This window comes from Aotus nancymaae, unplaced genomic scaffold, assembly GCF_030222135.1.
Source record: "Aotus nancymaae isolate 86718 unplaced genomic scaffold, 86718_ANA_hifiasm-v0.15.2.pri h1tg000043l, whole genome shotgun sequence".
Classification (NCBI taxonomy): Eukaryota; Metazoa; Chordata; class Mammalia; order Primates; family Aotidae; genus Aotus; species Aotus nancymaae.
This window is the reverse complement of record NW_026988457.1, coordinates 14,736,710-14,761,553: the sequence shown is the minus strand read 5'-3', so window position 1 is coordinate 14,761,553 and position 24,844 is coordinate 14,736,710. Positions and strand designations below refer to the sequence as shown.

At 42.7% G+C, this 24,844-nt stretch overlaps 1 protein-coding gene across 1 annotated transcript in view; it reads right to left on the bottom strand.

Moving 5' to 3' along the window:
* Positions 1 to 5,907: 5,907 nt before the first annotated feature.
* TNFSF11 (TNF superfamily member 11) overlaps positions 5,908 to 24,844 on the bottom strand; it is a 33,186-nt gene continuing 14,249 nt past the window's right edge. The window contains exons 3-5 of the mRNA XM_012473568.3: positions 12,742 to 12,787; positions 12,558 to 12,656; positions 5,908 to 7,426 (exon numbers count right to left, since the gene is read on the bottom strand). Coding sequence (XP_012328991.2) covers positions 7,005 to 7,426; positions 12,558 to 12,656; positions 12,742 to 12,787 — 567 coding nt within the window. The 3' untranslated portion in view covers positions 5,908 to 7,004. The remainder of the gene's footprint in view (positions 7,427 to 12,557; positions 12,657 to 12,741; positions 12,788 to 24,844) is intronic.

Here is a 24,844-nt window from a genome sequence, read left to right as displayed (position 1 = left end):
TCTTTCATCTATTAGAGTTTAAGATGTTTTCCTTCTAAATTTGAACAAGCTACTTTATATCTGACCTGAGTGGCCTCAGTGCAGCATGACAGTTAACTTTAGGTGTCAGGTAAACTGGGCTAAGGGATGCCCAGATAGCTGGCAAAACATGATTTTTGAGTGTGTCTGTGAAGGGCTGTCTGGAAGAGATTAGCATTGGAATCAGTGGACTGAGTGAAGAAGACCCACCCTCCACAGAGTGGGTGGGCATCACCCAATCCATTGAAGGACTGAATAGAACAAAAAAGACAGAGGAAGAGCTAATTTGCTCTCTCAGCTTGAATTGGAATGTTCATTTTCTCCTGCTCTTAGACATCAGCACTCCTAGTTCTCAGGCCTTCAGACTCAGACCTGAACTTACACCATCAGCTCTCCTAGTTCCCAAGCATTTAGGTTTGAACTAGAACGACACCACTGGCTTTCCTCGGCCTTCGGTTTGCAGAAAGGGAACTTCCCAGCCTATACCAATACTGAACACGCTGACTGACACAAGAAGGCCTCCCTACCCAGAGAAGGTTCAAGGATCTTGCCTCAAGGTACCAGCATCTCCACCCCTGAGATTGGGTCGTGGCCTTGTGCTTCTCTCTGCTCCTGCCTCTGTAGTCTGCTCCATTCCATATCTTGCAGTGCCAGTCAGACTGCCTTTCCACTGGCTCCTGCCAGTAATGCAACAATAACAAACTCATGAGGATGCTGGTAACTTTACCAAAAACCTCAGAGTCACCACTATGGTTCTCTGCTCTTGGCCCACCTGTGCCGCCTGCCTCACCCACATGATCGTCCTGTGGCCCCCCGGCATGCAGGCAGAACACCATGCTAAGTGCCAGCCCTGCAGCTCCCCTGAGAAAAGCTCCATCTGGCTGGTGTACTTTCCTCTGCACTTTGGAGCTCTAGGGAGTAATATTTTCTCCATCTTATTCCATATTTATTAAAGAGGTGAACTCTTTCAAACTGATTAAACTCTAATCCTTGAGCAAAATCACATTCACCATTAGAAGTAAGAAGTAAATACAAATCCAGGTAGCAGTCACCTGCAGAGCCAGGATGTCGTAGTGTAGGGTGGGTGAATTGTGTGTGTGTGTGCGCGCGCGTGCATGTGCGTGTGTGTGTGCATGTGTGTGTGCGCGTGTGTGTGTGGGGAAGGATCCAAAGAGTGGAGGTAAAAAGGAATGCATATGAGCCTTGTTCCAACCCCAAAATAATCTCTTGAAAACATGCAGCCCACGCCAGCACATTGTAGTTGTTCAAATGTCATCAAAATATAGTTTCATTCATATTTCAATGAAAGCAAACCCTCACTGAGTTCAACAGCTCATTGCTTATGCTTCTATTATGGCATTTATTTCATTATAATTTGTTTATGGCTTGACTTTTAAATATTTATTTCATCCCTGGACTCTAAGTTTGTTGTATCTATACTCGGTTGAATAGCGTCCCCCAAAATTTATGTCCATCTGAACAGGTGCAGACTTAACCAAGGTAAGATGAGTGAGCCCTAAATCCAATGGCCAGTGTCCTTGTAAGAAGAGAGAGATTTGGAGACACAGAGAACAGAACACACAAACAGAAAACACACAGGGAGGAAGAACCATGTGAAGAGATGGGAAGGAAGCCATGTGAAGACAGAGGCAGAGGCTGGAGTGATGCAGCTGCAAGGAAAAGAACACCCAGGGGTGCCAGCAACCACCACGAGCTGGGAGAAGCAACGGATTCCTCCTGAGAGTCTTCAGGGGGCTGTGGTCCCACTCACACCTTGATTTTGGACTTCTAGCCTCCAGAACTGTGAGAAAACATATTTCTGTTGTTTTAAGCCAGACAGTTTGTGGTCATTTGTTATCTAGGCAGCTGTAGGGAATTCATACAGTATCTATTCTGGTATCGCTCACAACGCAGAGCACAGTACTTTGCTTAATGTGGGCCCTGCACAGCATCTAGAGAGAGAAGAAAGCATAAACTTTGGTCAAGGACATAGCAAATGGGCTAGGAGGATTGTGACAGTGGCTCCTATTTGTTGAGCCTCTGTCTTGTGCCAATACTTATGACTCAGCTCGGACAGGATGACTCCTGCTTCACAAGGCAGGAAACTGAATCTAAATGATGGCCATCTGCCAAGGGTACCAGGAGATCAGACTTTAGGCCTGTGTCTGGCTGACATCTAAATCTGCAATCTTTCTTTCAAAAGACGTTCACATCTCATGAGGTGTTTTATTCCATCAACCTGAGCTTGTTGAGATCACACTTCTGAGAAAATGAAGTGTCTGCAGAATCCATAGGAAAAGGAAGAAACTGGCATTTGCCCAAGAGAGTGATATCCCCTGATTCTAGAACACTTGTAAGGGAGGCTGAAGTATCTATCAATCTTTATAGAAGACTTCTTGCCTCTGAAACCACCTCTGATGCCCCGGATGCTGCTAAGGGAGTAACTTCTAGCTCACTCCTTTGACAACTGAAAGAGACACATCTAAGAATTTTCAAAACAGAAGACCCTACAAGCTTTCTTTACAGACACTGAAAGCCAGTAGCCATATGAACAATGTTGTTATAACTTGTCCACATCTGATGATATCAAGAGACCGCCACTGGAAACAGCCAGAGCACTGGTCAAGGTGCAATAATGACAAGCCCCTGCAAAGGATATCAGTCAACAAAGGAGAGGGAAGGTGACGGTAGATGACTAGGAAATGAAAATTTTAAATTACAGGAAGAGTAGAAGTATCATAAAAGTGTTATTAATCAAAAGGACAGATTTCTGCTTTATAGCTGAAACCTAACACTCACTGTGTATACACTTTTTATTGTAAAAAAGTGACACAAGGCTAAATCATAATAATGTGAATCAATAACTAATTAGCATTTATAAATGCAGCTACTGGGAAACGTATTTCAATTCCATAGCAAGGAAACAGAAGAATCGATTAACAAGCCAAAAGTGAAGCGAGCATACGTTTGGCCAGGCTACACACAGAACTACAATTTGAGTCAAAGTTGTGCTCCCAAGATGTACAAGCATAACCTGATGCCACTAGCTCAAGCCAAACCAATAATCAGACCCAAAGAGAAAGGATATGCATGAGGTGCTCAGCTTCCCTGCAAAGGCACTGGGGAAATAGACCATCTTCTCTGGATATTTTTTTCTAGGATGGCCTAATGGAGATGAATAGAGAAAAAGAAATAGGCAAAGAAGGGGAAACAAGTATACTACACAAGAATTGCTGCACATGTGGCCCTCTGAAAGGTGCCAGAGTGCATGGTCTGGTGTAGCTGTAAGTCATTTCAAGAAGACAGATGGCTTCAAATTTAACACTCTTTCCTTCCTTCAGATTTGGCATGTGTTAGGAAGAAGATTGAAATGAAGTCATTAAAATGAGCAAACAATTCAGTTTGCCATTGTATGTGTTGGTTTTCTGATATGATTTTGTCACACCTCAACACACTTAGCTGTCGCTAAGTGCTGACATGACCTGGTTCCATCTCCATTAGAGGCAGCAGCCTCCTTATTCCCCGAGGCCCACCACGGAAATGAAATGGTCATCTGAGACAAGAGCCAGGCGTTGGGGGGAAAAGGAAAAGAAAAAAGGGAAGAGTTCAAACACACACAAAAGGGTAACAGGGATGATTGAGAAGAAAAAGCAGTGGTGAAAAAGTAGCATGTGAAGGGGAAAGTAGGGTATTGCATCCTGTATTTTAGACCCTGCAACTCAGCCTGGCAAGCCTTGAGCATGACTAGAACAAAGAAAACGCCTTTTCCACACCTCCTGGCATATCCACTTGCTACCATTGCTCCTTCAAGACATAGTCCGGTTTATACTCACTTTTCATTAAGTCATAGATTCATTCCAGCAAAGGGCTAAAACATCTCTTACCTGCTATGGTGCTAATGTACATAAAATTCACATTACAGGCAGGCTCCATTATTGGGGTCTTCTATAGAGAGGACCCTTGCCTTTGCAGGCCCTCTACCATGTTAGTTCTCCAATTTGGCTGGTGCCACCATGTCTTACCTCACTGGATTCTGGGTTTTTTTTTCCCCCCCATTCCTAGACCTTGTATTTTAGCTCGTCTTTGAGAGACTGCACATTTAGTTACCTCTAAGTTAAAAATGGTAATGGATATTCTTTATTTACTTTCTAAGCTTTTTTTAACCCCACTTCCTATCCAGTTTGATTTCTTTTTCAGACATTCTGTGACTCCCAAGATGGGTTCCATAGCCGCCTCTCTGCTCCCACAGCACACTGTGTATGTCCATATCCTAGGACCACACACACGCTTGCAAAGCTGGCTCCCAGCCTTGAATGGAAGAATGGAACTAGAATGGAAACTCCTCAAGGGCAGGGAGAGTGTCATAGCATCCACAGTGCCTGGCACAGTGCCTAGCACATAGCTGATACTCAAGAAATGATACAGAACAAATGAATGAATGTCATTCAACTTTGGAAATGACAGATTTGAAACTGTCCCTGTAAACTTTATAAAATTAATCAGGGAAGCAAGGAGGGGGAAAAGCAAAAATAAACCACACTTCCAGCACACTCAGCATCCATCACCAGGTTGGTTTGCTCTCCGACCCCTTCCTCATAGTTGTTTGCATATTTTCTTAGAATCATGTAGACTCTAAGATTATAGTTCCCTTTAACTGCTCCATAGACAACAGCTTGAACGTCACAAAACGTTAAGTTTTCCCTTTGAGATATTCTTTCAGGTCCTGCGATCAGCAAAACTACTGATGCCAGCTGGTCTGAAGAGGACCCCATGAGAAACTCCTTCACCAAGGAATGCAGTTTCCACATACTAATGATTTCATCCCTCTTACCCAATCCTGTCAATGACCCCAACTTTCTAACCCCTCACTCTCCCTTACCCACTTAAAAATCGAAGCCCAGAACTCCTCGGGGGAGATGAATCTAAGAGTTTCCTTCCATCCCCTTACTTGGTGCCCTGGGATAATTAAACTCTTTCTCTACTGCAAATCCTGCTATCTCAGTGTACCTGGACTGTTACTGTGCAGTGGGCACATGAACCTGTTAGTCCTGTAACAGAGTAGTATTATGAGAGTCAGGGTAGCTAATGAGGCACTCGACATAATAAGACACTGCCAGTGGAGAGTGGAGAAACTCTCTGATTGCTTATCAAAATTAATTTTTCCCTAAACCAAGGCTCAGCAATTGGGACATACAACACAGAAGTCATATTTTGTACCAGTTGACCTCAGATGTACTGATGGTTTTTAAATAGTAGGCCTCTTTTGGCCAAAGATTGAGTTTCACCATTGTAGCTCTGCTGTTTGAAATTTACAATTTCTTCTTTGTAACATCTGTTCTTCTTCTCCTTCTATCCTGTCACAGCCGTGTAGAAACATTTATCCATAAATGAAAAGTGCCTTAGACTGTGGTGTACAGTGCCTTCCCAAGCTGCTCATTTTCTTATACCTCTCCCACACAAGTAGCCAACCTGGGTCAGACAGCTTTCCTGTATAAATTTCCATGAGAACAAGAGTCCAGGACTCCTCTGCTTATTCCTTAACACAGCCAGGTATAAAATGTTGAGGTGTTACCCCAGGTCAAACAGTTATTCTTTAAGACATTACAAACTTATACAAAGACCCATATTTTTCTCACAATATCAGCATAATACAAACTTTGCTTTTTTGAGTGAAGCCTCCGTTTTCTATGTGAATATATCCTTGCATACAAATTCCTTGCAAATTATTTTTCAAATTCCAAGGATCATTAATTTAATTGAATCTGCTTCTAATTTTTAATTAAATCTGCATTTCTCCCAGTAACCTTTGGAAAGAGAAGCCACATTACCATATTGAAAAGAATAGGATCACAGAGCAAAAGAGACATGAAGAGTACAAAATCACAAGGTAGGTTTTCATATAAATTTATTTTTGTACCAAAAAAATTAACATTCAAAGGCAATGGTTTTATTGTACAGTATAAAATAACATTTACTAAATTAAAATTGGATTTTTTTGTTGATAAACCACTAATAACTTTTCTATTTTGAAAAAAACAAAAAATTTACAATTTGCAGCACTTGTAGAAAAACACCTGTTCAACAATTATATAAATACTCTTGACAGATTTCAGTGGCCCATTATGTATCCTCTTTGGCAATGTCAGCTTTCTAAAGTCAATTAGTTTCTAAATTTGAAAGGCACCTGGTGGCCGACATCCTGCTTATTATTCAAGACATCCATGTTAATTTTTTTTGCACAGGCTTGACAAGTCTGAAAAATCTATTCAGTTAAAAAGAATGAAGAAATACACTGCATTTGATATTAGGAAACAACATTTTTTTTCTCCCTCTTTAGCTGCAAGTTTTCCCCAGGGGATTTACAAAGTGCACCAGTTAAATATGTCTGTACATTTAAAACATTAAATATGTCAACAGCAAGACATTTTTAAATATTTTGAATCAAATACTATAGCACAAATATAATTTACAATACTTGGCACAGAAATCATTACATCTGAAATATAACTTTAGATATTATATAAAAATACATATATTTTCTCTCCTCATTAGAAAAAGTATTTTTTGCAGGTTCCAGCATGATGTAACAATTCAAAAGAATTTACCCCTTCAGATGATCCTTCAGTTGCACTAGATGATACCCTCTCCACTTTGGCTGCATAGGGGCACAGAAGCAGGGACTATCCTCTCCCGTAGCCCACATGCAGTTTTTCATAAGGTCAACCCATAATTGCTCCAATCTGGTTTAATTCTAGGAATTCATTACAAAATTTAAAAACCATTGTGTAACACACCATGAGTCCAGCATCTCCCACTGGCTGTAAATACGCGTGTTCTCTATAGGGTCAAGAGCTCGGATACTGAGTCTTGTACTGTTGGGGCCATGCCTCTTAGTAGTCTCACACGCCTATCTACATCCTTCTTGGCTTGTTTTAAAAAAAGTTTCCAAACATCCAGGAAATACACAACACTCCACAAAATGGGGCTCAATCTATATCTCGAACTTTAAAAGCCCCAAAGTACGTTGCATCCTGATCCGGATCCAGTAGGGAGGGGTTGGAGACCTCGACGCTGATTTCCTCACCAGACCGAAGCTTAAAAAATCCTCCAACGTTTATGGAATAAAAATGGTATTCAGAATTCCCTGACCAGTATTTAGTGCTTCCTCCTTTCATCAGGGTCTGAGAACGTGGGATTTTGACGCTGGTTTTAGTGACGTACACCATTAGCTGAAGATACTCTGTGGCTAGGTCTCCTGAAGTTTCATGATGTCGAAAGCAAATGTTGGCATACAGGTAATAAAAGCCATCCTGATTAACTATTAGTTTTCCGTTGTTAAAAGTCATGTTGGAGATCTTGGCCCAACCCCGATCATGGTACCAAGAGGACAGACTCACTTTGCGTGAACCTGTGGAGAAGAGATTTAAAAATCACTCCTTAAATGAGAGGGACATCTTCACAATTCTATGAGGTTAGGGAGAAAAATAGCATAGCAGTCATTATTGCAATGGGAGAATAACTTCTTGGGATTTCTTTTCTAGAAGAGGAGAATACATTCAGATTAGGCACAGTAGAGGGTACGAAGACAAAAACTCATTTTTCCTGCCCTCAAGGAGCCTACAGTGCACCAGGGTAAGTACGATACGTGTTCAGATCAGAATTAAGGCATGAGTACCAACAGGCAAGGTTCACTAACTCCTATGGGAGTTCAAAGCAGGGAGAGACAAGGACAACTTTCCGCCCCTAAGGATCAAGAATGCCTTTGTGGAGTTGCTGCTAAGCCTGAGAACTTAAGAGAAATGGGATTCAGCCACACAGACTGGAGCAGAAAGGTCATTCCAGGTTGAAGGAAGAGATTAGCCAAAGGCAACTGAGACAGGAAAGCAAGAAACTCGGATAGGAAGACAATTTCCATGTGTCACAAGTCTCAACCTTCTCTTTTAATTCATGAAGCGGGAAAGTAGAAGGGGATGAAAAACTGGGTCATAGTAACTTTGGCTAAGGTCAGACGTCTAAAGTCTATTCTCATCATCTATTTCTTCATCTCCAGTAGCCCAAATGTCTCCCTCCTTGGCTTACACAACTGAAAAGCTATCCCCAGAGAAGCTCAAAAAGAATATATTCTTGACATTGCCCTCCCTAGCTTAACAACTTCACACAATCCTTTCTGACCAAAGGTCTGTAAAGCTTCTCCTGACAGACCAGAATTCTTGTTTAGCCCCTACTCACACCTGAAGTGAGGTCACACCTGGTCCTCTTGCTACAGCTTCTGAGCAGTAAAAATTTCAAAAGTAGCTTCTAAACCAGCAGCATGTCCAATGCTTTTTCTATTTCGGGTCCTTGGTGTATTTTCCTGGGTCATTAAAAATTGGCAATACCTCTATGATAAACCCAATTAATCAAAGATTTGTATCTATATGGATACTATTCTTCCACTGGAAAAGCTGGTAATTAATGGTGGGAAACTTGTAATACTGTGGAAAGTCCAAAAATACATTTTTCCTCCAGAGGAGTTTGTAAATACTTAAGCTAAACTAAGGTCATCATCAGTTTGAAATCAGGAAAACAAAACAGAGTTGAGTCTCAGACTGCAGCTGAGAGAGTTCCTGCAGCCATGAGAAGTTCACTGCTGCCTCTCACACCCACCCACAACCTAGATCAGGCCCTGAGACACTGAGGGAGAGAATGAGCCCAGAGACAAAAGCTTGCAGTGGATTCCAGAGATCTATCAAAACTGACAACTGTCTGGTCAAGAGTGAATCCTTATGAGAGCCTCACAGAGAAAGAAACACACACTAGTTACCTTAGCAGCCTAGCCTGGGTTTGAGGGGCCTTGAACATCTACATCTTTATCCAGAGGCCCACAAGATGGAGAATGTTCTACTATTTTATCTGAAGAACTGGGAGCCTGGGATATGGTTTGGGAGCCTCGAAACTAGGCTGCAGGAATCAAACAGGCAGTTCTTCCAACCACTTGGGAGAAAAACTGCAGCAAGGGCCATCCGATGGTGGGGCAACCCTCCATGAGAAGACCAAGAATCCAGTGGTTCCAATCCCTCTGTCCAGAAACAGGATATTTCCTGAACTCCACAACCGGTCTGCAGCAGGGTCATCACAGGCCCTCTTGCCTCCTGGGATCACCACAATAAACACCCTTCTTTTTCATGGGAGGTCTTATTTCAGGTCATCCCAGATTAAGGCATCCCAGATATAAATACCATCCTATGGTTCCAAGTGAGGCAACATGATCATCACACCCTCATGAACACTAGTAAAGCAATTCCTCTAATCCATTGACAAAACCCATGACATTCAAGATGTTTCCCATCTCCAGTTACCCCATATTACCCTCATTCTTATCCCACTCTTGTAGTCAATCTGCTGTTCAATGATTTTTCTTATAGTTAGCTCTTAACAGAACAGAAATCTACCCTCTCAATGGGATGGATCAGCTGGCAGAGGAGCAAGATATGGCCTGGGAAGGCAAGGAAAGAATATGAAATAAAGAGGCAGGAGAAGATAGGAACCTTGACTGATGACCACTTCCATTGTTAGGTAAGCCAAGTGGAAGAAGTGCCCTTATTTCCAGCTAAACATCTCTCTATTTTTATGGATTGATTACTCATACATTTACTGGTTCATGCTTCTGATCAGTCATACAATATCAATGTGGTGCTTTGTAGGGACAGTCACTCCACTTGTAATTAAGAATTACATCAACCAACTAGACCTTAATGACACTTACCACTAATAGTAAATAGAAAATGTGCATATAAAATATGCATTTTTACTTCTGCATGTTGCATAGCACATGGTTGACATTCAGTTACAAGCAACTGCCAAGTGCAAGCTACAGAAATTCATGGCAAGCAGGAGAGTTCAGCTGAGGGAGGGGACAGAGAAGCTAGAGGACAGCAGGGCCTTGGGTCAGACTTGGATGGGCTGAGAAAAGGGAGGGTACTGTCGGTGAGGGAAACTGAGCAAAGAATGGAATGTGCCTGGCACGTATGGATGAAAAGGAGGAGACCCAGCCGCTGCGAACAGAAGACTCAGAAACAGACAATACCAGGAAAAAAATGAGAAAAATACGCAGTGATCACATGGTAGACCTCACATGGAAACCTGGATTTTCATCACTGAGGCACACTGACAACCTCTGACTCCAGCCTCCCAGCTTTGCCGGCCTCCCCTGCCCTGCACTTCAGTTCTCGCTGCTAAGTGCTACAGGAGAGGTCTCTGCAAATATTTAGCCTGGGTATCCTCCTAAAGAAAGCCATGTATTCTGACCTCACAAAATACTTCCCAACACATTTCATCTAAGACGTTTTGAAAACGCAAGCTGTGGCAGTCCATATAAGGCAGATTCTGATTTTACACGTGTAAATAAGTATAAAACAGAGCCCCAAAATAAACAAGCAAAATTAAAGCCACTTCCTCTGAAACCTCCAGTGCTGGCCAAAGCTGGGTAATAAACGGACTCAAGGAGCTGTGGCCCAGCCAGAGCCACCAATTCTATTTTCTTAAACAGAAGTATACACTAATTCATTTCAGTCAGTCACAAACTCAATAACTGTCAGAAAATAACCAGGAATTTTGCCTTGTGTTTTTGGCAGTGATTTGATGCTAGGTGCCTGCAGAGAGAGTTTTTTAACTAAAACATGCTTGCTATTGCCAAACAGACTTTGGCACACAGTCTAATGCAATATTTATCATATGCCATTTAAAGTGAACTGAAAAGATAAATGTAGGGTACATTAATAGCACACATAGCAGATGCATTCGTATTAATTTGATTGCCTTTGCTAACATGCAAAATAGTTTTCCACTCAGAGAAGTTAATACAGTTGCATCCATATTTATTTGATTGCCTTTGCTAACATGCAAAACAGTTTTCCACTCAGAGAAAATTAGTGTAGCTCCACCATAAGACATGCACAGACACACAGAGAGAAAAACTATTTATGAACCAAGTATCTGGGACAGAAGAGGTCGTTTGGAAAATCCTGTAAAAGCCGAAGAGTTGGTTTCTCCCTTTCTGTGTCTTCGGTCAGGAAAAAGCCCTCTCTTGTCCATGCCGTAATAAAGTTTTCCAAATAATTTAGTAAAACTTGAATTTTCTTTCTTTAACTCCAAGAAAAATTTGCCTTAAATTTTTTGTAGGAAAAAAGTGGAATATGTATAATTATTTAATTAAACTCAAAAATAACAAATCACTCTCGCAAGTGCTTACTCTGGCCATTCTTTCACACAGAATGTCAGTACTCTACCTCATTTAATCTTCATAGCTACCCCTTGAGGCAGATGCTATCATCATTCCCATTTTAGACGTGATGAAGCTGAGGCATACGTGATTTAAATTGTACAAGGTCACAGAGCCAGTACAATGGAGCCTGAAACCCAGGCAGTCAGATTTTAGCACCCCTGTTATTAGATGTTACATGAATCTACTGACAGGAAAAGAGAAACATAAGGGCTTTGACTTCTTTCCCTCTGGCCAAGCCAACTGACCACAGTACCTTGTGGCCTGCTTATGTGATAATAGAGAACACAGAAAGCAAGGTCTTAGCAATCAACGGGACCGGAATTCAACTTCTAATCCTACCATCATTGTGACCGGGAACAAATGACAACCTATGTATCATTCAGTTTCCCTGTCTGCCAAATCCACAGTGATAATCCCCCCCTTGCAAGACTGCAGTAAGGATGAGAGATAATGAGCAAGGGGAAAACGCCTAATTGACAGGTGGAAGAGTTCATCGAGTAGTCACAGACTCAGCCACCTCCTGCAGAGTGCCAGGGAGGACACCTGGAGATCCCGCTTTAAGATCTTCAAGTGTTCCGTTAGTGGTATGATAACAAGAATGTTCAACTGTCATTTTATCATAATGTTCTTTGCCATCTCTTTGATAGCTATCTAGCCCAAGGCGAAGTAACCAGTGGGGGTTGTATCATGGAATAACTGATGCACTAGGGTAGCCATAGGCAGGGAGCTCCTGGTGTCTTCATTTTCAAGATAATCAGGTCTCTAGTCCATTGAACTAAACCTTTACTCAGAGAAAATGATAAGCCCCTGGAGAAAGGGGAGGAGGTCTCATTTTCTAGAGGCTTACTGTCTCTTAAGGGTCTTAAAGGCCTCCCTGGACTTCTGCAGGAGATGACTGGGGTATGTGACTACCTGATGATTTCAGTCATCTCTGAGGTCAGCAGCAGGGCTGTGTCAACTTGAGCTTGGGTAAGTACAGATGAGCATGACAAAGGATTGTCCTTCCCGGTTACAGGCTCTCAGCTGACAGTCATTTAAAATAAGCATCCATTCTGATGATCTGAAAATGAATAGACTGATGATGTCCATTCTGACATTTTTGAGAATCACGGTTTCCAGGATGTGAATCATCAACTGAAGATAAATGGTCTTTCTTTTCGCTCTGAAGTAAGGGCTCTCAAAAATTTAGTGACAGGCTAAAAATAGGTTTCAGTATTGAAATGGGCTGATAAATGACTCTTAAAATATTTTCAAGCTGGATGCAAATGGAGCTTACCAGATGGGATGCTGGTGGCATTAATAGTGAGATGAGCAAAAGGCTGAGCTTCAAGCTTGCTCCTCTTGGCCAGATCTAACCATGAACCATCCATCATCGCTGGAGAAGAGAGAAACCATATTGTTATAGCCAACAGAGTAGTGACCCTGTAGGATTTCATACATACATATGGATCCATGCTTACCTTTCTCTGCTCTGATGTACTGTGATCCAACGATATGCTGTAATTCCTGAAATAAAAAGGAAAAATAATTTTATTTATAAAATCATTCTTTCTGTACAGCAGTAAGAATTCAGGGCTGTTACATATGCAATAAATTAACCCTCTTTTCCTTCCAAAGGTGCCATAATAGCATTGGCAGTGAAATTCCTAGATGCTCTAGATGGCTGTCAAGGGAAGTTCACCCCAAAGAATTGATGTTGATGTGTTTGAGACCATACCCAACATCAAACAAAATACTTTAAGACAATAAGAGGAAATAAAAGATGGTGTAAATTATAAACCGTAGCATAATTGAAAATAATTAAAAATCTGTAGCAGGTACACAAATGGAGATGAAGTTAACTAGGAAAATAACAATTACACAGAATATATGACCCTCTTAAATATTCTGGAAGGCTATTTTTATGTCTATTTCATTAGTGAATTTCTGTTATAATACTAAAGCTCAGCCCACAGGAAAGAGAATGATGCTTAGCTCCCAGTGGTTAATTTTTTATTTTAAAGTTACAGTGTACTTAAAGTACTATACGGAAGTCTAAGAGCCTTTAGAGTACCAATAATTAACTTAAAATACTGCCACAAATAGAGGGTTAGAAGCACAAGCTAGAAAAAGAAAAAATCATAAAGAGCGTAGGTAATTGCATATCTCAATTTGAGCCCTGAGAATAAAGGATTTAATAGGTAACCACATGCCCCCCTGGATCCAGACATTAGCTGACATTAAAATGTCACATCTTAGGGCAAGAGTAAGGTGGAGGGGATGAAAGCTCAGGGTTTTACCTTGGTTCAAGTCCTTGCATAAACAGAGGATATTAACAGCACCTCATCATAGGGTACTTGTGAAGACTAAATGAGGTAACGTGTGTAGGGACTTAGCAGAGTGCCCAGTACATTTACATGTCTATTATATACTCATAATCCCAGCACTTTGGGAGGCTCAGGTGGGTGGATCACGAGGTCAAGAGTGTGAGACCAGCCAGGCCAACACAGTGAAACCCCGTCTCTACTAAAAATGCAAAAATTAGCTAGGTGTGGTGGTGGGTGCCTATAACACCAGCTACTCAGGAGGCTGAGGCAGGAGAATTGCTTGAACCCTGAGGTGTGGGGGGAGGTTGCGGTGAGCCAAGATCACACAACTGCACTCCAGCCTCAGTGACAGAATGAGATTCTAACCACCCCCCCCAAAAAAGAGATATCTATTATAAGGTTACTTAAAAAAAACCATTCTGGAGAGATTACCAATTTCCCTTGTTACTGAATAACTTATTCATGCTAACCATTCTCCCCATGATGTTTAAAAGATAGGCCATGCAGCTTAAGTTCTTTAAGTATCTAGAGAGGAGGGCTTTGAAACAGACAGACAGACAGACAGACAGATAGGCAGACAGAGGCAATATCAACTGTTATTAGTTGGAATGATTCTGGAGATAAGATAATACTGATTCTTCTTTCTCCTTCCAAACTTCCGAGAGAGAGAGAGAGAAAGAATCTACATTGTTTTTGATGACCGTTAGAGATGGCACAGCTGTCTTCACTGACCTGTTCTGAAGTTCTAAAGTCACAGTGTGGCTATTAGAAAGAAATCCTAGGACTCACTCACAGCCACTTTCTGCTGTTACCTAGATCCAGGGTGCTGCACTGCAGAGCTCTGGGAGCGCCATGTGCAGGGAGGGTATTCAGGCACATGGTGGCGCCTTTTGGGTGGAGTGGCCCTGACCACGCCTCGTTTTCTTCCCCACTCATGCTGACCTCCAGTCTTCCAAGTTTTTCTCAAGACCTCTGGATTCTCAGTGGTGCCCAATTTCTGGAATTTCTTGGTTTTGTCTCCTTTGCCTTCACAACAGATTTAAAGGTACACAATGCATCTTTTTTTTCTTTCAGCAGGTTTTTACTTTCTCCCTTTAAGGCTACAGTAAAATTTCATTATTAAGCAGCTCATGGTGCTCTACAACCTGCTGCATATGTGAGTGTAATTGTGCTGTCTTTCTCACATCGCAGTTTCCCAGCCATAGGGCCCCCTCTTCTTCAAACGCTGCCGCTTGTTCAGCTGGCTTCCAGGCATTTTTCTTGCTGCAGCAGGTGCAAGTGCTGTGGAAGTGTGTGCAGGGGTCTCACACGGATCAGGACATGCCTTGATAGCAGTTTCTTCTTTCTACCCAGTTCTTGTCAGGCAGGTGGATGGGTGGCCTTCGGGAATAGACCTCCCTCTGCTCCTCTCTTCTTCACTTTGGTGCCAGCAAAGGTGGATACACAGTGTATCTCTATACAGTGTGTATATCTTCATATGGTTATATATACACAATATATCTTTACTTGAGTACTGACTCTTAAAGATTGGAACAGGAGCCTTGGTGACAGAGTAGTTCTGAGATTTAACGCTACCCCTCATTTTCCCTCTAGCTCTGATCTGCCTCTCCATCAGAGGAGAGTACGGGAAGAAGAGAAGGAAGCAGAACCAAGTCTGGCATATACCTACAAATGCCTGTTTTGTGATTTCCTATATAAGCACACCTATGATCAAGAAAGCCAGGCCAGCCATGATGGCTTATGCCTGTAATCCTAGTACTTTGAGAGGTCGAAGTGGGAGGATTGCTTGAGCCTAGGAGTTTGAGAACAGCCTGGGCAACATAGGGAGACTCCCTTCTGTACAAAAATAAATTTTTTAAAATTGCTGGGTGTGGCAGCATGCACCTGTAGTCTTAGCTCCTCAGGAGGCTCAGGCAGGAGGATTGCTTGAGCCTAGGAGGTAAAGGCTGCAGTGAGCTATGATGTGCAGCTGCACTCTAGCCTGGGTGACAGACTGAAACCCAGTTTAAAAACAAACAAACAAAAAAACAAAGAAAAATGCCTTTGTCCTAGCTCAGTGGTCCTCAAAGTTGAGCATATATGCATTGCACCACCACCTCCTGGAGGGCATGTTAAAACAGACTGCTGGGACCAGCCCTAGAGTTTCTGATCCAGTAGATTTGGGGTGGGGCCTGAGAATTTGCATTCAGCGAGCTGGTGCTGCTGGCCTGGGGCCTCATCTGAGAATGACAATCCCTTTTATATCCTAAAAGATTCACAGATGCGGAGACTGGAGATTTTCTGGAAGCTTGAGACCTAGGCCAAAGAAGCAGCAGACTCAAGCCACTGACTCAAGGGACAGGGAAAGTTTGTCCTCTTCTACCTGAGAATGAACTTTGTTTTCCCTTTTCAATCAGAAACTTCTAGGTTGCTACAGACCCATTTTGTTTCAAGAAAATTCAATAACCAGCAGCACCTCTCAGATGCACTTTCAATATCTGCTTAAAAAAAAAAGGACAAAAGGCTTCATGACCCAGGAGGAATTATAACTCTAGCTAGAGACCCATGAGGTCATTCTGCTCTCATTTTCTCTCTTTTGGGTATCGAAGGATTGCAATTCCACTAAGAAATTTTATAGGTAAGTTTTACAGACATGACGTGTCTATAACCTCAAGGTACAAAGAAAGTATTCCCAGTATCTGTATCTGCACCCCAGCTTTTTGAGCCATAAAACCATTGTTATTTATGTGCACAGACATTGATCATAAAAATGACATTCTTCTAAGACTACACTTTCAGGGTGTCTTCCAGCCTTGAGATTGTAACTGAAGTTTTGTATTCAGTACTTGATGCATTCCAGTGGGGAACCTGGCTGCGCTGCAGAGCCACCTAGGCAGTTTAGAAGATACCCATACTCTAACTCCAACCTCAGCCAGGATAACAAACCCAATTAGTCTGATAGTGACTTGGCAGTTTTTTAAAGATACTCCCAGGTGATACTGATATGTAGCAGGTATTGATAAACGTTGTTACGAATTAAGTGTTCTCATGAATAGTTGTTTGGTGACATCTCAATTTAGTCGAGGGTTTATTGTAGTCTCATGACTTGCAGATATATTCCACATGTTGAAAATTTAATAACCTCTTACATTTGTAGACAACAAAGTATTTTCCTTGTTACCATATTTGATTTTATTAGAACCAGAGGCTGGAAAACTATCACTACTACTGACCTCGTTTTTCAGACTAAGGAACTGAGGCAGAGAAAGAGAATAAACCTTCACCTAATAAAGCTGAGACTTGAACTTTGGCCTCTGGATCTATACACCCATATCCCTTCACAGGGCATCATCATAAAATACACTCTTGGAAGTTGGGACAAAAATATCAAATGAGCACCCATGTCCAGCTCCCCAGGAGGATCTGTGATCTGCCTTCTCAGGATACAGCATATTCATCATCTGTTACAAGCAAAGGGCAATCCTTAGTGTGATTCCCTCCCTCAAGTAGTAATTCAGAAAAGGAGGCTCACCTTGATGGGCATCTGGCTGCTGGGGATCTGGGGATCTGACAAAAAGGGGCTGGGACATCAAAAAATACGATCTCAGAATTCCCAGGGGCTTCAGAAAACAACTGGCTCAGAAGTGCCCAAGCCATGTTTATGGCTTGGCTGATGAACCCCCAAAACTAAGACCTGCAGGACATAAGGGACATTGCATCTCCAAACATGCCCCTACTGAGTCCACTCTACAGAGCAGGAGTCATTCCATGCTGCCATCTTCTCAAAGATCAGAGACTTTGCTATACACATGCCAAGCACAGACCTTTCGCTTGTCCCCTGATATTTTTCATTTTCAGGATTATAGGAGTCCTTCTGAAGAAGAACCCAAACTTCACCCCAATTGACAATTCCATTTATTTTCTAAGCTTTGCATTTACATTTCTTTTCATCCACATTCGTCCTCTACATCTGTCAGATTAATTAGAGTGTTTTAAAATTTCTGTAGTTCTTTATTCCCAAATCTTATCATTCAGACGGCACTGCCGTTTTCTTTGAATTCAGAAAGTTCTGATAATCTAATTTTGGAAAAACACTACAAAAGAATATCCCGACTCCTTTCTTCTGAACAAATTATTCACATGAAAGAGATCTCTTAAAAAATGTATGTATGTTTTATCTTATTTTAAGCCAGCTGTAAATTAACAAAAAACAGTTAGTTAACACTCTGAATAAACATCCAGCGCAACCACATTACCTACCCCATCAGAATGCCTGCAGATTTGCGTAAAGAAGTTCAGGTAACTTCAACACACCTCTCAGCAAACAGCCTGGAGCAGACACCAGAAACAGTTACCAGACTGAGGAAGCTGGGCAAAGGGCGCCCCTAAGTTCTTCTCTGGCTAATGAGCACCCATGTCCAGCTCCCCAGGAGGATCTGTGATCTGCCTTCTCACGATACAGCATGTTCATCATCTGTTACACGCAAAGGGCAAACAGAATTGCCCTTTGGTTTCTATAAGCGACCATGACGACAAGGATCATTACTTATAATAAGTTACCAAGAAAATTCACATGAATGAATAAACTTATTTATGGTCACATTATAACAAGTAGGCCTTGCAGTGAATTCATGCAAGTGTAATTTTACATACGTAAATTATGATAGCTTCATTTAACCCTTCAAAACAAGACAAAACACAGGAAACCGAACTACCAAAGAGAGCAATCAAAGATAACGCTGCCCATTCAAGGATAAAAGAAACCCTCTGACATACTGCCACCTAGTGGACACTGTCCAACATTGACAAGCCTGGGACACCACCGCTGCCAGCCTTTGCAGATTTGAAACCCCAATGTCTAAAAACAATAGAGATGAAGGTATTTCACAATATTTTTTAAAAATCCTCTCATTGTGGTATTTTTCTATTTAGACTACATTAACTTTTCATCTTTGCTGTCAGAGTACATTTGAAGAGACAGGAAAACAACCAATGTGATTTTTTTTTTTTAAATATCATCTTTTATTTAACTCATAAAAAAATGCGGGGATTACACAATTTCTTCTCCAGGAAACAAAGTATACAAAAGATCAGTGTGATTGTGTAATGTGGTCTCTAGTACTGCCTCTCTTCAACTTCTCCTAAAGTCAACATCCAAGAAGTACAATTCCCAGGAGCCTGGTAGTGCAGACTTTGTCTCTGCTCCATTGAGACCAGCTTCCTTCAGATCTTTTAAACAACTTTTCAAATGTTTTAGGGATCTATTGCCAAACTTAAGGAGATAAGAGATGTCTCAGAGCTGGCTCAATCTCGATAAACTGGGGCCACTTAGGAGAGATGGTACTGTATAAGAATAAATATAAACACTTATGGGTATTTTCAACTCCTTTAAGTAGTTATGGGAATTTGGCTCCAGGTAATTTAAACATTTACAGCAAAGGATACACCCCTTTTTGTAAACTCAGCTGAGTAACTGCCCCAAACAAGACTTTGATAACATTCCAATTCAGGAGAGAATGTTACTAAATTGGTTTTAAGAATGTTTGACCACAATGTGTTTTTCAACTTACAAAATAATATAAATAGGCCTGGAGCAGTAATTTATGGCAGACCGATGGCTCACACCGGTAATCTGAGCACTCTGGGAGGCCGAGATGAGTGGATGAACGTCAGGCCAGGAGTTCGAGACCAGCCTAGTCAACACAGCGAAAGCTTGTCTCTACTAAAAATACTTTTAAAATTAGCTGGGGGTAGTGGCAGGCACCAGTAATCCCAGCTACTCAGGAGGCTGAGGCACGAGATTGCTTGAGCCAGGGAGGCAGAGGTTGCAGTGAGCCAAGATCACACCACTGCACTCCAGCCTGGGAGACAGAGTAAGACTCCATCTCAAAAAAATAATGAAAATAATAACACAAAAAGATTTCAGCTCCAACTAAGAATATTCTCAGCTGCAAAGATACTCTGAAAAGGTCAAGTTGCTGGAGTCTGAGCTTATCAGACTGAAAATCTCACCTGTGCGTTGTGATGTGAATTGTGTGATCCATGTGGTACCTGTCAATCAGAGCATAGAAGAAGGAATTTGTACAGCCAGATGCTTTGGAAATCACGGGCACCAGCTCATAGCTGGGGTCTCAGGTGGCTGCCTCCCTCTGCAATACCAGCAGCAGCTGCAGAGACATCTGGCTGGTTGAACAAGGATTTAACACCCCGTTTGCCAGATATAATACAGGGTTCATACACTTGTTAACATATGTAATGCATTCATTTTAACATCTTAATGATACCCTTCATGTAATTCTTCTCCAACCTAGTTACAAGAATAGTGCATTCATGAACCGAGTTAGCACATGAATGCCACACATGGGTTATTTCTGAAAATGAATAGCCAGTTTCCAATTCCTGCAGAGAAGTCCTGCAGATTTCCACCTTGTAAATAGCTGGGAAATCCACTCCCTCCTCTCCAGCCTGGGTACCACTGCCTTCCTTCAAGTTTTCATCATTTCTCATTAGGACTACAATAATAGCTTCCTACCACCTCTTCCTGTCTCCTGCCCTCCTCAAACTGATCCAGGTCCCTTCTTAAAATCCTCCAGGGGCTGCTTACAGACTTCAGGTCCAGGTCTATGTTCCTTACCAGGGCTTGGAAGGCCCTGCAGAATTGGGCCTGTGTAATATTATAATATAATAAGAAATATGCGATTTGTCTTCATCCCACGTTCCTGGCACCGAAATCCTAAAGCCTTTGGAATTTCCTGCATGACAGGTGTCACAGAAGCATCCCTTCTTGCTCAGAATGAGCCCCTTCCAAACTTACCTGAGTTTATGCCAATGATGTGACCCTTAGAGAATGGGGTCTGGTTCCAGAGGGGCCAGTCACGTTATTAGAAGACTGGACCTTTCAGTCCCAGCCTGTATTAGTCTGTTTTCACACTGCTGTAAAGAACTGCCCAAGACTGGGTAATTTATAAAGGAAAGAGGTTTAATTGACTCACAGTTCCGCATAGCTGGGGAAGCCTCAGGAAACCTACAGTGATGGTGGAAGGCAAGGAGAAGCAGGCACCTTCATCACAGGGCGGCAGGAGGGAGTGAGCGCAAGCAAGGGAAATGCCAGATGCTTAAAAACCGTCAGACCTCGTGAGACTCACTATCATGAGAGCAGCATGGGGGAACCACCCCCCATAATCCAATTACCTCTACCTGGTCCCACCCTTGACATTTGGGGAATTATGGGGATTACAATTCGAGGTAAGATTTGGTGGAGGCACAAAGCCAGACCATATCACACCCCTTGACTTCCTGACCTCCCAGTTGACATCAACCACCAATGGCCAATGATGTAATACACTATGTCTAAGTAATGAAGCCTCCATAAAAACTAAACAATGGGCTTCAGCCAGGCTACTAGCCTTCCTAGCTTGTGAGCATGTCCAGGTGCTGAGGGAGTGGCATGCCCTGAGAGGCATGGACGCTCCACGACCCTCCCCATCCCCATACCTTCCCCTAGGCATCTTTTCCACTGTGCAGATCCTGATTGTATCCTTTATAATAAACTGGTCATAGTAAGTCAAGTGCTTTCCTGAGTTCTGTGAGCCATTCACAAATATTATCAAACCTCAGTAGGGGGTCATGGGAACTTCCGATTTGTAACTGGTTGGTCAGAAATACAGCCAACAACCTGGCACTTGTGACTGGCATCTGAAGTGGGGCAGCCTTGTGGGGCTGAGCCTTTAACCTGTTGGGTCTGTCTACCTCCCAACAGTTAGTGCCATAATTGAATTGCAGAACACCCTATTAGTGTCTGAAGAGTTGGAGAACTGCTTCATGTGAGGGCAAACTCCACATATTTGGTGTAAGACAGGTTATGAGAGTATATAGAAAAACAGTAATTTTTCACTTAGTTTGGTTACCACTCCCAAATCTCCTACTATTCCTCCCCTGTACCCCCAAACCTCACCACCTGGAAGGATGCTTCAGGATGCCATAGGTTCCAGCTATATGAAATTACTCTTAGTTCCACCTGCAAGAACCCCGCCCTCCTGTGCATGCAGGTTTTGCACACACTGCTCCCTTAGAAAAATGCTTTGCCAGTGTTTCAACAACATCTCATCCTTAATTGCAAAGCTCGTATTTCCAGGGCATTCTTGACTAACAAGGCACAGAAAGAGTAGCCACCAGGTGTTGTGCAATAGCTAATGAGACAGGCTTTAGTATCACTTTCCTCCCTCCCCTAAAGCTCACACTGACCTTGCAATCCATGGGATCTGGGGGGAACATCTATATGCACCTGGATGAAGCTGGTGATCCCGGGTTCCCTATGAAGAGTCCATGGTGCAAAAACATCCAAAGCAAAGACCTTTAAGAGCAGGATTCATTGAGTTCTCTGTTGCCTAAATACATGTTGTAAAAGATCATGGTAGTGGTCTAGGTTCCTTAGAGCAGAGCCCTAGAAGACACCAGGAAGGAAGAGGAGAGAAGTGCTGGGGGAGGGGAAAGGGCAGGTCCTCATCCTCCCCAAAGGAGGGGGGTGTGGAACATGAAGTGGGCGAGAGGTCCAGTGGCCCAGCAGGCAGACAGGAGGAGAGAAAGCAGGTAGGGTATAGACCCCACTCATCCCGAAGGTAAAAGCTACCCTTAACTTAAATTTGTAACTTCACATTCTGATTCCTAAAATTCTTTATTTTTAATATAAAAGTACTGACTAATCGAATTTTCCTAAAGCCAAAGTTTTCTCAACATGAATTCTACACACTGCACCACCACTGCCACTGCACTCAGCCTCCTAATCGCTCCAGCTCCGACTGAATCAGTGGCCACCATCCCATGCCCATCTATGAAAATTCTCAGTGAAAAACTTTAACAAGATGTGAGTTGGCCTTCTTCCCAAACCCCAAATGCAGTCACTGGTAGATCATTTCTTCCAAAAGAAGTCTGCTGATTGGAAGAGACATGTTTTTGCAAACAGCTCATGTCCTCTACCTACCAAAGGGCTAAAGAATAGGGTGTCCTCATTTTCATAAAGCAGACTGATGCTTTTCCTGGGAGTGCAATGGGTATGCTGGGAATAGAAAATTAGTTTTTATTGTTTAACCTTCATGGTTTAAATGAGAAAGCTTCTGCTACAGTTGAAGGTCCCCTTGGGTTTTCATAAAGTAGTCTTATGACAGCAATATTAGTCTTCATAAAGAGCCCAATTTTCAAATGTCTCATACTATACTACTCATTTAAAAAGTGTCATGTAAAAGTTTGTCAGAGTAACTGCAGTGTGGCATCTTGGGATAACTGTGCTATTTACCATATCTCTGTTTTCCTCTGCCACTTGAAAAATAATAATGCCACCTTACATTGGCCGTGCTTTCTACATTGACAAAGACTCATCTCTTCTGGAAAAGACTTTGCTCTCACAGACTTCTCCCTAAGAATGAGACTCAAAGGAGGTCAGAGGTACCAGGCCAGCTGCTTTAGCTCCACGAGGCCAGGAAGGAAAGGGCGAAGGCTGCCAGTGAAGAAGCGCCCCAGCCCCAAGGTCCCTAATGTGTTCATGCTCCAAAGAAGAAAAGAACTCTCCTCAAAGAAGCAGGAAGACATTGAGCTTGTGAGACCTCCAGCCCCTTATGAATCCTGTGGATTGATCACATGGCTGCTAGCTACTGGCAAAATTAAACAGCTCATCACCTGAGCACACCAAGTACACTGTGGGCACAGAGCACTCACATGTCCATTAAACTTCTTTAAACTTCCGTTGAGTACCAACTATGTGCTTACCACTGTGGCTGGAAACATAGAAAGGAAACATCACACAGACCCTGTCCTTGGAAAGCTCACATTCAAGGGAGCCAGCCCAACCCAGGTCTGCGTGGTTACCGCTGTTACAAGAAGCCTTGTGTGTGCCCAGGAGGGGCGCCTAACCCCGCAGGTAGGTGGGCGGCATCTGTGGGGTCCTCCTCCAGGAAGTAATGCCTGAGTTGGATTTTAAAAGACAACTAGAAAACCAATTACACAAAGAAGGGCATGGAATGGCATATAAAGGACTATGCATAAAGGCTCATCATTCATTCATTCATTCAACAAAGTTTACTGATGGCGGCTAGGGTTCAGGCATCCTGTGGGTTGCTGAGGACACTGTTCGCAGGACAGACATGCCCTTTGTCCTCTCTGCTCTTGCTGATTACAGCAGAGAGGCGGAGAGGCGAAAGGGTATGGCCAGGTCAGGAGAGCTTGGCACCATAGTATGATGAACCCATGGAATACAAGTTGAGGTGGGGGTGACGACATGGAGCATTCAAGCTAACGAGCCTGAAGAGGCAGGGCCTGGAATGAGGCTTTCCAGAATAGAAAAGACTTTTTGTTACACGTTCAGCAGCTCAGACTTCATCCTGACAACCATAGCGATTCACTGAAGGATGCTTTCAGCAAGAAAAGGAATGACCTGTTCAGATGTGCATTTTAGAAGTCCCTCGGCTATGGAAAGGATGGACCACAGGCAGTGAGACATGGAGGGGTGGCCAGATGCAAGGATCCCGGCAAGAGAGGATGATGAACTCTGTCTATGTGACCGCCACAGTGAGCAGAGTAGAGACAATACTTGAAGGTTTTGTAAGGGGTAGAATTCACAGGATGGGGGAGAAGTGAAGAGTGAGTGAGTAAAAGGATAAGACCATCTTCTGACTTCCAGTTTGGGGTGGTGGAGATGATGGTATCGTCATTCACCGTGAAAGACTAGTTCAAATGAGGAGCAGTCACCAGCACAGAGAAGAGTTCTGAGGGCTTTCGAACTTTCGATGAATATGAGCCTTTATAATTACATAAAGGGTTTATAATTGTAATGATTATTTTTACTGGTGCCACCACCACCCCCACCACCTAAGGACGGGTGTAGCAGCCTAGTGATGAGGAAGCTAAGTGAAAATGGAACTACCCCAGACCCTGAACTTCCAAAAGTTCGAGCAAGCATTCGTTGTCTGGTCATCTCAGAAACGGACAGCTATCGACAATTTCTGGGACCCACCTCTTCCATCCCACACAGGCTTGATTCTCCTTCTTAAATACAGTCACTTCATTCACGATGGCTTCCCTGTCCATCAGTGGCTCTCACCTCTTCCTAGGATGCTTTGAGGAAATCATAGATTCCACCCTGGACTACCAAATCAGAGTCCCCACTGATATATCTGGGGGCCTTTTCTCTTCTCTTTTTAAAACAAGGGTCCCAAGTGAGTCTTAAGATCCAGCAGGTCTGGGAAACACTGCTCCAAGACACATCCTTCTCTTCAATTACACAGGC